The following is a 13,668-nucleotide window of genomic DNA, read 5'->3' on the forward strand; positions in this document are numbered from 1 at the left end:
ATTTGACAAGACGTGTAACTTGGTTCACTATTGGATTTCTGACACATTTTTTTTATATGTGTAGTAAGGCACTTGACATAGCTATCTGTGTATCGATATACATACATGCATGCATACATACATACATACATAAACATGTATACATACATAAACATACATACATACATAAACAACAACAATCCCTCCCAACCAACCCAACTCTTGATCTCTCTATAGGTTTCTGATTTTCTCTCTCTAAATGCATACAAATACTTTATCTCTCTCTCTCTCTCTCACACACACACACACGCACACACACACACACACACACACACACACACACACACACACACACACACACAGAGCAGCTCTAAGAGCCCAGCGGAGCGGCGAGTGGAGCGTTTACTGCCTCTGGCCTGGGGGATGTGTGATGAATAGCAGTGTGTGTCGTGGGAAATCGGTGGGACGGGGCCAGTGTGTGTGTGTTGCTGGCCAGGAACGCCGCGTCCGGGGCCCTGCCTCCCGACAGCCCCAGCCCAGCCCAGCCCAGCCCAGCACAGCCCAGCCCAGCCCAGCCCAGCCCAGCCCAGAGCAGAGCAGAGCAGAGCTCAACAGTGCAACGCTGCAGGCCACTTACATAAGCACGGGGCAACATTTCAAAACAAAGCAGAAGAGAGTACAGTGTAGTGACATGGGAGGTACACTGTTGCATGCTCTACTGTCCCATGCTGTGCTGTGCCATGTGCTCTGTTCTGCTTTGCAATTACCAGATGGGCTGAGGTGTGGTGTATCGTAAAGTAACAGTCCATCTTGCAACAAAACCTCAACCCATTCACTGACAGGCATCCTGATGGCCTTTTGCTGGCAATGCCATAGGCTAATATGTGGCTGAGGAATAGGGTTTTACCATAGGCTAATATGTGGCTGAGGAATAGGGTTTTAATTGCTCATTCACCTAGCAGTTGCAGAGAAAAAAGACAGGGGGTCTTGTCCAGCAGTTTGTGTGGCTTTCGACTTGATAACAGACTAAATTGCATTCACTGGACATATAAACAGGATCCGCCTGCTTATGCGTTGTGATTACAGCTCATCAGCCCTGGTCATTGTTGGCTGAATCTTAATTAGAATAAATGGAAGGTGACATTAAAAAAAAACACTATGTGAAGTTTAACACTAGTTTACAAGAGTCATTACAATGTTATTACAGCGCTTGTAACTCTGAGCTGACAGATTATTACACCAAGCAGAGAGAGAGAGAGAGAGAGAGAGAGAGAGAAGGAGAGAAATAGGGGAGGGGGAGATAGATAGAGATGGGGGGTATAGAGAGAGGGAGAGGGAGAGAGAGAAGGAGAGAGGGAGAGGGAGAGAGAGAAGGAGAGAGAGAGAGGGGGGGTGATGGGAAAGGGAGGCAGGACTAATAGGCCACATGTGTGTCATGCCGAGGTTGGAGTGTGGAAATGTCAGAGGAGGAATGTTTGATTCATTGCATAAAAATGATGAAAACACTTCTCCTGCACTTGGACGTGTGAGGTTTTTCTGTTTTTCTCCTTTTTTTTCCTTTACATGAGGCTCTGTCAGAGGGGGGATGCCATCATATTTTTCCTGGGTTCAGAGCATTGTATCTCCACCCTTCTTCTCAGGACTTAAATATTCATGACTCATGCTGTGGAGGAGCTCAGAAATACTGGAAAGCTTGTGCTTTTCTCAGGCTCTTTTCCTCTCCTCCCCTCTGTCACACTCGCTCTAAGCCTCCCTCCCTCCTTCTCTCTTTATATCCCTCTCTCTATGCCTCTCACTCAATACCCCCGTCTCCTCTCTCTTTCTCTTGGTCTCTCTGTGTCTTTTCCTCTCTCTCTCTCTCTCTCTCTCTCTCTCTCTCTCTCTCTCTCTCTTTCTCTCTCCTCATTTTCCTTCTCAGTTGTTTCAGAAGTGGGAAGGGAAAGCTTGAGTGGCTCTCTGCTCTTCCTCTGGATGCCTGTCACGGTGAGGCTGGTGTGTGTGTGTGTGTGTGTGTGTGTGTGTGTGTGTGTGTGTGTGTGTGTGTGTGTGTGTGTGTGTGTGTGTATGTGTGTGTGTGTGTGTGTGTGTGTGTGTGTGTGTGTGTTTATGTGCAAGCGTGTGTGTCTTGAAGGGGAGACGGGGCATCAGAGTTTGTGCATGTTCGGCATCTACCTACTCTAGTGTGTAAGGTTGCAGAACAAGCATGCGTGTCGTGCTGTGGCAGCAAAATAAGGGAGGAGGAGGGGGGGGGGGTGGAAGGGAAGGTAAACGGGGTAGTTCGGTTTTGGTGGGGGGGCATTTGGAGATGGTGCGGAGAGCAGTTGGGATGCCAGACTGGATCATGGCACGCCATCTGGCTCCAACGCCCATATATTCCCAAATTTCCCAGCTTTGCTCTCACCCTCCCCAACACAAAACGCCATGTTTGCTTTCTGTTTCTGCTTTTTTTTGTCCGCGTCCTCCAACGTTGGCAAGTGTCTTCATTTTCCCATCAACGTGCAAAGACTTGGCACACGGGCACCATCAATGCCATTGCAATGAGGCGTTGTCTCAACTCCACCCTACCTATAGTCTCCCCCCTCCCTCTCACTCTGACTGTCACCAGTCCAGCCGTTGTCATCAGGCTAGTTCACCTGCTATGCCAGTGAATAGATCTACAAACTAAGGAGTCACATCGCTCAAAGACCGGCTGTCATTGTGGACTCTTATTAAAGACCGGGAGCAGAGCCACAGAGACTGTCCCCGTAAGTAACATTCAGTCAGTCACCACAGATGCTCCACCTTATAATCACCACTGAGCACAATAATCGGACGATACTCTCAATGTAACCGGACAAAGGCGCGAAACCTCACTATTGTTTGGTGCCTTTCAAATGTACTTTGTCCGTACAAAAGCCCCCCCCCCCCCACCCCCACCCCCCTTGGAAAAATGATACCTTTATTTCCAATGCTGTGGCTGGCGTTGCCCCTGGACATTTGTTCCGTGGGGTTTTTGTTTTCACTTTGAGGGAATGAGGGCCAAGGTCTTCTAAATGTGCCCAACATGCATCACCGCTGGCAGGCAGGAGTCTGGAGAGAGAGCCCTGCTTCCTGCACCACACTCATGCTGGCGCTCGTAGCCCTTATCTATCTTAGCTCTCGCGCACAACTAGGCCTCGCACTCCATCCTCCTCCAGAACAACGCTGTCTTCTCCGGCACAGGCGGGCGAACGAGAGCTGCGGGTTTATTATTAATGCCCTGATGTAATTCAGGAATGAAATCACTTGGTGTGGCTTTAATGGCAGTGCCTCAAGGGGGGAAAAAGAAATAAAACTACAAGTTTGTCGAGCATGTAAGGCTTGCCAGCTGAATTGTTTTCCATCAATATCACCACACATCATTGGCATCTTTTTCTCCCCATTGATTCTCATCCATATTTTGGCGTCTTACATTTTATAAATCTTTCCAGAACGGCTCACATGGGATGGGAGTGGAGTGAAGTTCATTTGAACAGAAACTCCCAGCGCGTGGAAATTTCCATGCACGTTTACAACGTGTTTCAGAGTGAGAAAGCACAAATACAAAATGACTAGAAACAACGAAAAAGGACATGTAAAAGCAAAAGTAAATTAAAACAAATTCATAAGAAAAAAAGATACCATGAGAGAACCAACCTGATCTCACTTCTAATAAACTCACATTTTTCCCCCTACTTTTTCAACTTAAATGGGGAAAAAAATGAAATTGCAAAGTGACACCACCGGTCCGCTCCTGAGGACCAGTGCTGAAGGAGACTGAACAGTCACTCTCTCCTCTCGCACGGTCCTCAACACTGACAAATTAGTTGGACCTGATCCTGAGTGCGCACTATCAGCCCCCAGACTACAGGAAATGTCCCATACAGGAGATTAATACACCCCTTTGTCTGTTTGGTTTATGCAGCTCAAGTATTTGGTTACCAAATATTTTGTCAGCGGGCTCTTGATAGCCAACGTTTTAATAACGCGATAAGCATTGGTTTACAGTGTGAGTTTTCTCAGGAGGGGAAAATAAATAAAAATGGCTACTTTTCTTAATCATCTGAAATGTGAAGAGAGGGAAAAAAAACATTTCCTGCGGCCTTCCAACAGAATCCAACAACCACCCTTCCGTAGAGCACGCACACAAACACACACAAACACACACACACATACAGACACATACACACATAGACAAAAATCAGCCCAGCCCTCAAAAGGTATGCTATCACAGTGTTTGTGTCACACATGCCCAATATACTCAGCTAGCTAAAGCCCCATCCAAAGCAAGCACAGGGGCGCATAAATAAGCATGTAGCATTCATCTGCCTTTTAATACATATTTCATCTCCCCGAGAACACTTTTCAAATCTCATTCTCCGTTTGCCTGGGCGCTTTTGATGTGACGGCTGAAATGTAAGGCTTGTAAACAAGTCGCTATAAAGACATGGGGGGGCACCCTTCTCCCTCCGTTAGCATCATTTGTTAGCGCCCGTGACAGGAGCACGGCTTCCTTTCTTCCTGGGCGGTGGTGAGACTTTCTAAAATGAGGTGCCATATTCTTAGAGCATTTCCCCTTTTACAATCACTGCCCCCCAAACAATCTGTGCAGACATACACACACACACACACTCACACAATCACACACACATCACACGCTTTACATCCACTGCTACAGAGTGAAACCTGGCTCTATGTTAAAAGAAAGTGAAGACAGGGAGCACAAGAAAGGGAGAAGAAAAGACGGAGGCAGAGACAGAGACAGAGAGAGAAAGAGAGAGAAAGAGAGAGAGAGAGAAAGAGAGAGAGAGAGAGAGAGAGAGAGAGAGAAAGAGAGAGAAAGATAGAGAAAGAGAGAGAGAGAGAGAAAAAGATAGAGAAAGAGAGAGAGAGAGAGAGAAAGATAGTAAAGAGAGAGAGAGAGAAAGAGAGAGAGAGAGAGAAAGATAGAGAAAGATAGAGAAAGAGAGAGAGAGAGAGAAAGAGAGAGATAGAGAGAGAGAGGCTGGTAGGTAAGCAGGGAAGTGTCCATCAGCTTTATCAGAGAGCGGGCGGGTGATCAGTGAACCAGCTCCAAAGCCTGGTGCCCTGGGGCCGCGCTCTCTCTGTATCTGTCTCCTCTCTTCCCTCCCTCGCTATCAGAGCGCCCATCAGTCTGTCAGCCTATTTACATCTTCTTCTTGGGGGTGAGCTATTCATTGCCCAGTCAGCCGGTAAATACTTCTCTTCATAATGCGAGTTGATTTATCACTATTAAGACTCAGTTTGGCAATCGTGTGGCAGCTCCGACGTGCTCGGAGCCTGTGGCGCATTATAATAAAACAGACAGGTAGCTGCCTTTACTATAACAGATTAGCCCATGAAAATGACTACGGAGCTACTCTGATGGCAGCTTAAACACCACAACAGAGAGCATAACAGTATGACTAACCCCTGTATTATTTACTGTAACCATAACAAAGTGCTCTACTACACATTTCGACGTGTAACACTATCGCCATGGCATTTCAGCGAGCCTAAATATATATGTGGTCTTGTTTGCGATGTAATCATCGCGTCGCTCCGTGGGGGATTTTCAGAACGGCACGTCGTCCTACAAGGAGGGGGCCACATCTGCTGCGGTGTGCAGCTGCGACGGCTGTTTCGCAGCCTCCAGGAGCTACTGTCGACCAACAGCGACCACACTTGATCGTCGGCGAGGCCGGGCCTGACCACCTCCACGACCGCAGCCGCGAGGAGAGCCAGTGGAGAGCTGCAGCCGAGTCATCTGTGAAGCTAGTTAGTTCGGCACGCAATGCCTTTTTCCAGCGAGAGAAAAAAAGGAGTATAGTGAACTCCCCGACAATCACAGCTGAGGCGGAGTTTTTCTATTATTTAAAGAATTATGATAATGAATAAATCACAGAATTCCCAAATAGTTCCCAAGTTAAGACACATGGACGGAGAACATCTGTGGTTAAAATAGCGAGAGAGAGAGAGAGAGAGAGAGAGAGAGAGAAAGAGAGAGAGAGAGAGAGAAAGAGAAAGAGAGAGAGAGAGAGAGAGAGAAAGAGAGAGAGAGAGAGAGAGAGAGAAAGAGAGAGAGAGAGAGAGAGAAAGAGAGAGAGGAACTTCCCCAAAGGAGATATTGAGGAAGAAACCTTAAATGAGAATCCCCTGAGAGGAACTTTTAAAAAAAAGAGAGAGGGAAAAAAAAATCTTGGAAGGTACGAAGGCCACAATCATCACGCCTGCTGTCAGCTCCACTTTGGAATCTAGAAGCCTACAATTCAAGACATCATCACACAGAACGGCTTGAGGAACCAGGGGCCCAGGTTCCATTTCCTATTCCAATTCTGGGGAAAACGAAAAAAAAAAAGAAAAAAATCGGCAGATGCATTAAGAAGTCCACGTCTCTTGTTGCGGCAGCACGGGTTGGCCGGGTCCCACGGTGGTGGCTACTCAGCGGCGAGGGCGGAAAAAAAAGGACATAGTGCTATCCAACATCCAAAGCCTGGAGCTTAAGTGTAGCCAGCTCTACAGGCTACGGCATTTATTTCAGGATATCAAAGACACACACACGCCAGCCTCCGAGAATGTACCTAGCCTAGTAAGGGTCATAAATCTTTCACCCAATACTACAAGTAGCCATTAGGAGATTTTGTGGGATAACTGTACAAGCCGCCTCTACACCTTGGAGTTTCTATATCTCTCAGCAGAGAAGAAAGGGGAAAAAAAACACCCATTCTAGCCAAATTCATTTTTTGCTTGCATCATTATTTCTAGCTCAAGATTACTGTCGAAGAAGACCTGTCAAAACATTTTTATGGATGATTTTTTCTTTTTTAAATCCTCCCTTGTACTGTGAAGATGACTCAGTGGACGTGGCTGTTAGCGAGGGTGGAATTAGCCGCAGGAGCACTGCCACACACCGAGGAACGAGACGTGTGAGTCTGGGCTTATTGGCTCGCCGTGAAGCTGACAGACTCACACCGTCAGCCTGGCAGCCACGGGAGGGGTGGTGGGGTGGGTGGGTGGGCGTAACGTGCCTCCACGTGCGAAAGGCGTCCGTGGGACCCCACAGGTGCGAGAGCGAGAGTGGCACGTGAAGTGCTACGATCCGCCGTGTGAGGTCCGTGTCTGTGCACAGCGTCGCGCGCCATCACAAAGCACTAGTTAATGAGCTCATCTCGACCTGCCCCCCCCCCCCCAAAATACACACACACACACACACACACACACACACACACACACACACACACACACACATACATACCTACAAACATAAATGTTTTCTCACATCTTATTATTGATAAGATGATAAAATAACCTTATTCTCTCACACACACATCTTGCGCACATAAACACACACCTCTTTACTAGCTTACACGCTCTCTCTCTCTCTCTTTCTCTCTCTGTCTCTCCCAGTCACTCATTCATACACACAAACACACACACACACACACACACACACACACACACACACACACACCTCCATCCAACCCATCATCCCCATAAAGTTCTCTCTCATCAGGAAACAGACTACACTAATGGAGCTGTTTTTACCTGCTATAAACCACTCTCGAGTGATACACATTTAAGGGAGGTGAAGCCAAGCATGAAATATGCAGGGTGTTTTTTTACCCCTCTCGCTGCCTCCAAAACGAGGCTCAAGTGACGGAAACAGACAACATCCGCAACATCCTGCACGAGGGAATCTGCTTTTAAATTGTTTCTTTTTTCCCCTCTCCTGATTCGGGCTTATTTCCTGCACAGGGGTGTGGATGGCCTCGCATTCAGTAATTCTGTTGTTTTATTTGTCCATTTTAAGAAGCCCAAAGAAAAAGCAACCAACGAAAAATAAAAATAAAACATCAGAGAAAAAACAAAGCCTTGGGGCGGTCATGAGGGTCACACTCTCACTGCTACACGCACACACACACACACACACACACACACACACAAGCACACACACACACTCACATACCGCATACAGCACAGGCCAAAACAACTCCACGGCCCCGCAGCGGGTCAGCTGCTCCTCGTTCAAAAAAAAGGGGATACGATCCCAAAGCATAGGGTCATCTCTGAAGGCTACTCTGGCCACAGCAAAGTTTGTAAATGCACTCGGTAACCCAAACAGACCCACGTATGTTCACACACACACACACACACACACAAACACACACACACGCACACACACACACACACACACACACACACATGCTTGCAGACAAAGATACATAATCACAGCTATACTCTCTCTCTCTTCGCTTATCTTTCTCTGTCCTAGTGCATAATCTTCAACCACAGTCTTCACGCCCCTTGTGTAGCCAGTGGACAAAAAGAGGGAAGTAGCACCTTACCTGCTTGGTCATGGAGTCAATAAGCCGCACATAAAAATCCTGTTCTGTTCTGATGCCTGTGGAGGGCAGAAGACGGAGGGGGAGAGACAATGAGAGAGGTGACGAGATGACAAAGTCAGTAAGGACTATTCTCATGGCTCAATCAGATTCCCCATAGTCATAAACACTCACACTCACACACTGCCACACACACACAGGCCTACATGCTCGCGCCCGCGCGCGCACGCACACACACACACACACACACACACACACACACACAAAACACACACACACACAAACACACACACACACACACACACACACACACACACACACACACACACACACAAACACACAAACACACACACACACACACATACACACCTCTTCTTCTGTTCAAAAACTCTCAACAAATCCCTCCTCCAAGAAGAATATCAGTGACAAACCATTATGCTTCATGCAGCTTGCTTCAATAGTCTCCTCATCCCATGGCATTTCAACTCATTTTTTTAGCCAGCCATCAGCTAAAAATAGCTGAGACTGTTTTACCAAAGCAATCCATTTCATACTGTTGCCACTGTATTGCAATCTGAGCATGTGCACAGACAACGCAACATGCAGCTGCCGAATTTTCAAAATCACGGTACCTAATGAATCTCAGAAAGACACTTTTCATTTTTGTGTAAACAGTTGAAATAATATTTACCAACCCGTTGTTGGCTAGTCTGTTTGAAAGACAGGAGATAATTTAATTTCTCATTACTGCAATAATAAAAACAATTATTCTGGAATAAAAAATGCAATTGCAAAAAATTGTCACGTTTGTCTGAAACGTGTGTCGTTCTGTCTATTGCTTGAGTTGCCGCTCAACGTTACATCACATACCCACAACAATTTATAATCATTTCTCGAAGATACCGAGGAGCCTGCGCTATAACTAGTCTTGACTTATCAAGAAACCAACCGGATAAGAGATTTTAAAGGCTCAGCTGATGTGGACTGGCTATGCAGAGCCTGTTCGAGGCCTGCATGCTTTCACATTTAGCCAACAGGCGACCCGTTATGAAACGACCCTTAAACTAACACGCACGGAGACAAATAGCACGTAACAGGATAATTGACCCGCTGATTGAACCAGTGATGGACAGGCCGTCAGTTCCAGTCAAGGACTGGAGTTCTGTTGCTTACATTTACACACATTAGGGTGAATATTCTGATAGGAAAAAAATGTGAAAAAACGTGTTCATGTCTGGTAGGCTAGGCCTATTCAGTTACAGCAAATAATCTGCGTCGGCCTAATTAATATAGACACTTGGGAAATTATTGTTTCCAACGCTTTAGTGGATAAGCTATGTGCAATCGGTCAAATACCTAGAGGAATTATTTATCTCGAAAAATAATAAAATAATGCTGAGTGTATTTAGGCTACTGTATAATGATTTAAAATAGATTACACCTTTTATGCTAAGTTTATTTTCACCAAATAGCTCATCACATTTAAATATCTGATTGCAGGCAATTGTTTTTTTCAAAGGTATCATTTTGCTCATATTCTAGAATAAGGTTTGAGAAGTATATTTGGTGTAGGCCACCAGGTGCGGCGTATGTATTTTCAGAGAATCGAATGCAAATGATGTTGGTTAGCGCCCGTTTCCTGCAGCCACGGCGTGCGTAAATGGAGCAGCCAAGTAGAGAGATAATGCAACTCACCATTGCTGTAAAGAAGTTGGAGTCTGTAATGAATCCCGTTGTTTGTCTTTTCTCCGGAGCATTCCTAGTCGGGACAACGACAGTGTAACGGTTAGAACAGTGTACCAGGATGTAAGAGTGAAAAGTTTGTTGATAGAACAAACCTAATTTACAGTTGCTGACAAATAATTTAATGATCAGGCTATATGGCGCTCTTTCAGTTGTGGACATTTCATTATTATCTTTTATCCAACTTAAATCAAAAAGAGAAAATTTGAATGTTTTTACTTAATAATCTTACTGTAATCGGCGATACAAAATGTATGCTGATTTATTGCTTTTAAGGAAAATGTGGTTGGGACATAAATAGAACTAATGTAGTATGAAAGGTCGTGCTATGGCTAAGTGGAGCGGTGGGAATGTTTAGCAATAAACATTATTAAATTTTCCCTGTAACACATCGAAAAACAAACACGGGCAGAGCTAAAGCTTTCCTTGCAATTTAAGTGTCAACACATGCCTTGTTCTGAAACGTTTTGGAGAGCAATACATAAGCTACTGAGAACCTCTCCTGCTTTCAAATAATTTCGGGCACTGATAAATAGGCTATGAAAATAAAACCTTATAAAATAAAATGCACTTGTCAACACTGATCATAAAAACTACACTGTATACTGAGTGAATTAAGAAAATTAAATGTGCTTTGGCTAGTATTATTACTGTTATAATATGGTCTATATTTTTGCACTATTGGTATTGTTGGCTAAGATAGTAAATTATATTATTGCTATAATTATAATTACACACAGATTTATAACGGTGATTAAAAATAGTGTATTAACGTGGCTGATGTTTTTTGTTTTGTTTACCGGCATTGTTAACCTTTTGCAAATAATGTTAATTAGATTTTGGCGAAGTCAGTTATTCTACGAGAACCAGAAGGAAAGTATGTTGGTAAATTCGGAGTGTTGGCAAAACTATATTTCCCCTTCATCATTGGATGCTTAACTTTATTCGTATGTGTTTTAGACTAGTCCCTTTGGAAGAAACACGGCGCAAACCTTACCTTGTCTTTTTCAACAAATCCAACAAAAGATGTCCTTTCGATTTCCACAGGCTGTCCTTGCCTGTCGTACAGAGCCAAAACGAAGTGGAAGAAGTTGGATTTCCGAAGGTTTGAGGGCGGTTGTTTCTCAAAGTGTGCTCGGGCAAGACCCACTCCACTGTGGACAAATGCGCAAAGAGTGTTCGTGTTAACACATCCTCAAGCATGGTTAATATAACACTGATTATGTCTGTGCTTTAAAAAAAAAGAACACTTTAACCATGCATAAACACGGTGATTCTGAGATTGCCTTTCCAGTAGCGGATTAGTAGCTTTTAAATAAATTAGCCAATTTGGTTAAAAGAGTTGGAATAACTTGCACAGCCTCATTTCTGCACGGTGAGTAGCCTAACCATCACCCTGTTCCGTGCGTCAAACGTTTTGATTTAAAATTAGCCTAGACAATCCAACAATTGTCGTCTTTTGTCGTTTATTATTCAGAATTTGATAATTGAGTCGTATTTTTGACTGAGATAGTCTATGGTTTAGCCGCTTCGCACATCCACGATGCAAACTGTTAAGAAACAATGCATGCTATATCAAAAGTTTGACAGGAAACTGGACATCTTCGAAGTGTGGGGAGTGAAATGCTAAAATCATTAAAGTAGCAGTGCCATAAAATCCGTAAGGACTTTCCCCATCGCCGGAATTGTGCGTTGAGCAGTCCACACACCGCTACGGAGCCGCCGCGCTGAGAGGTGGACCTTGCCTGGGGCTTACCTCTGAGCGGCCGTGTTCGCATCCAACACCCCGGCACCTTGCATCCATGTCCGAACAGCGTTCATCCCGGATCCGAGAGGCTCTTCTTTCAAGCTATTCCCACTCCTTTGAATGCTCTCTTGAATTCCAAACATGAAAACTGGATCTTTCGCACTCCCTGTCGGTGCGGGTTAACAGAAGTGTTCAAACCCCGTGTTTGCTGTCCAGCGATAAAAAGGAGAGAATACAGAGCGCAAACCACAATAGATAAAGCGACGTTCTCGTTGACACGAGATACCGTATTGTCGTTATTATAAAAATGTCAGACAAGCAAACAGAGGATATCCAGGTGTCAATAAGACAGATAGACCGACGAAAATTCAAACGAAGCGCACACACGAGGAAAAGCTCACTTGAGGGTTTATGCCGATGTCCCCTCTGGATTCAGAAGATTTACAAAGAGAGCTCCAGTGTCAGTTTAAGAAAGAGGAGGATCAAATAGAGCTTTCAGACAGCGTTAGATCAAATGTCATCATCCCCTGACAAGTTTTCTTTCTCTTCTTTCTTTCTCTTTTGTGTATGCCCTTTTTCCTTCGTATACTTCCCCCTGTTTCCCTCTCAGAGAGAAACAAGATAGAAATTGGAAATCAAGAAGAAGAGGACCCTTGTGGGTGCTGATCCCGTGTTGCTCCCCTTGTTCAAATGGGAGTGATTTGTGTCCTTTCCCAAAGGAATCCTATTTGACTATCTGCGCGAACTAAACACAAGCACACTATAGCCCCCAAAAGGAGAGAGGGAGTGACTGAGAGAGGCGGGCCGCCCCCGAACAAAGGCAAGCCCAGTGTCAGATCCGCCCAACCACGATAGCCGTAGGCTCATTACATATTTAAGATAGTCCCTTCCTCGTTAACCCACAACGCAGTCCGCGGCAGAGTAACATCAAATCACAGGATGTGTGATGATAGTCCGGATAAGTGGGTTTAGAGAACCTTTTTACTGACAGCAACTTATCTCTTGTAGCCTATGTTGACACAGTGGTTACGTGATTCCCTTTTTTCAGGATAACTAGTCTGCATGCACTATAGCATGTAGCTACTTGGCATTCACCAATCTCAAGCTTAAACAAAGCAACCAGACAAATGTAGCCTATGTATGCCTAGTGGGAAGTCTTTCAGAAATGACATGTTCAAAGTTATTCTTGAAGGACATATGATAGAAGCTGCGAGTAGCGCTAAGCAGATCACGCGCACTGGCTGGTCCAAGAAAGATGGGAAGACATACGCGTGTAACAAACTGTTTAGGATATGTCAACATCGACTTAATACACAAACTATAATCTCTGTGCACTATAGCAGTCTAAATACCTCCAGTAGGCCTGTGTCATTTACTGAAGAAAAATGACAGTCTAACTGACTACTGACCTTTGGATAGCCTATAAATGTACATTTTAAAAAAAACAGTTGTAACATGCCCTTTGGCGACAGGTCTATGCACCATATGGCTGGTTTCGCTGATTCATGTAGACAACATTTCTTCTGCCTTAAACACTCGGTCCACGATGGTAAGGTGCGCTTGCCCATCTTGTAGCCCCGGCCTAGACCATGCTTTCGGCGTAGCTCCACTACGGAAGCGGCGAAGGGTTACACTATCTGGTGAACGGATACAAGACTGGAGCTGTGCGTTTGAACACATGCTTTGACAGTAATCATACTTAATCTGAACAACTGTTATCAGAGGGGGCGTTTTCATGTTCAGCTTGACCTTGAATCCTTCAAAACCCACACTGAAGATTTTCCTTAAACAAATAGGTCTACCTGTTTTTCATCAGAACTGAGAAGTGAAACTATCACTTGAGGGTTAGTGACATTTATA

The 13,668-nt window shown here is 44.9% G+C and overlaps 1 protein-coding gene across 4 annotated transcripts in view; it reads right to left on the bottom strand.

The window, feature by feature from the left end:
• Window positions 1-12,517, bottom strand: part of LOC143111374 (transcription factor COE1-A) — a 155,375-nt gene extending 142,858 nt beyond the window's left edge. For all 4 annotated transcript variants that reach the window (XM_076273603.1, XM_076273602.1, XM_076273600.1 and 1 more), the window contains exons 1-4: window positions 11,818-12,517; window positions 11,059-11,215; window positions 10,014-10,077; window positions 8,322-8,377 (exon numbers count right to left, since the gene is read on the bottom strand). In XM_076273603.1, coding sequence (XP_076129718.1) covers window positions 8,322-8,377; window positions 10,014-10,077; window positions 11,059-11,215; window positions 11,818-11,951 — 411 coding nt within the window. In that variant the 5' untranslated portion in view covers window positions 11,952-12,517. The remainder of the gene's footprint in view (window positions 1-8,321; window positions 8,378-10,013; window positions 10,078-11,058; window positions 11,216-11,817) is intronic.
• Between the last annotated feature and the right edge of the window lie 1,151 nt (window positions 12,518-13,668).

This window comes from Alosa pseudoharengus, unplaced genomic scaffold (genome assembly GCF_046254945.1).
Source record: "Alosa pseudoharengus isolate Yale_2024_CS ecotype anadromous, Long Island Sound unplaced genomic scaffold, YU_APseudo_1.1 YU_APseudo_1.1_scf_8, whole genome shotgun sequence".
NCBI lineage: Eukaryota > Metazoa > Chordata > Actinopteri > Clupeiformes > Clupeidae > Alosa > Alosa pseudoharengus.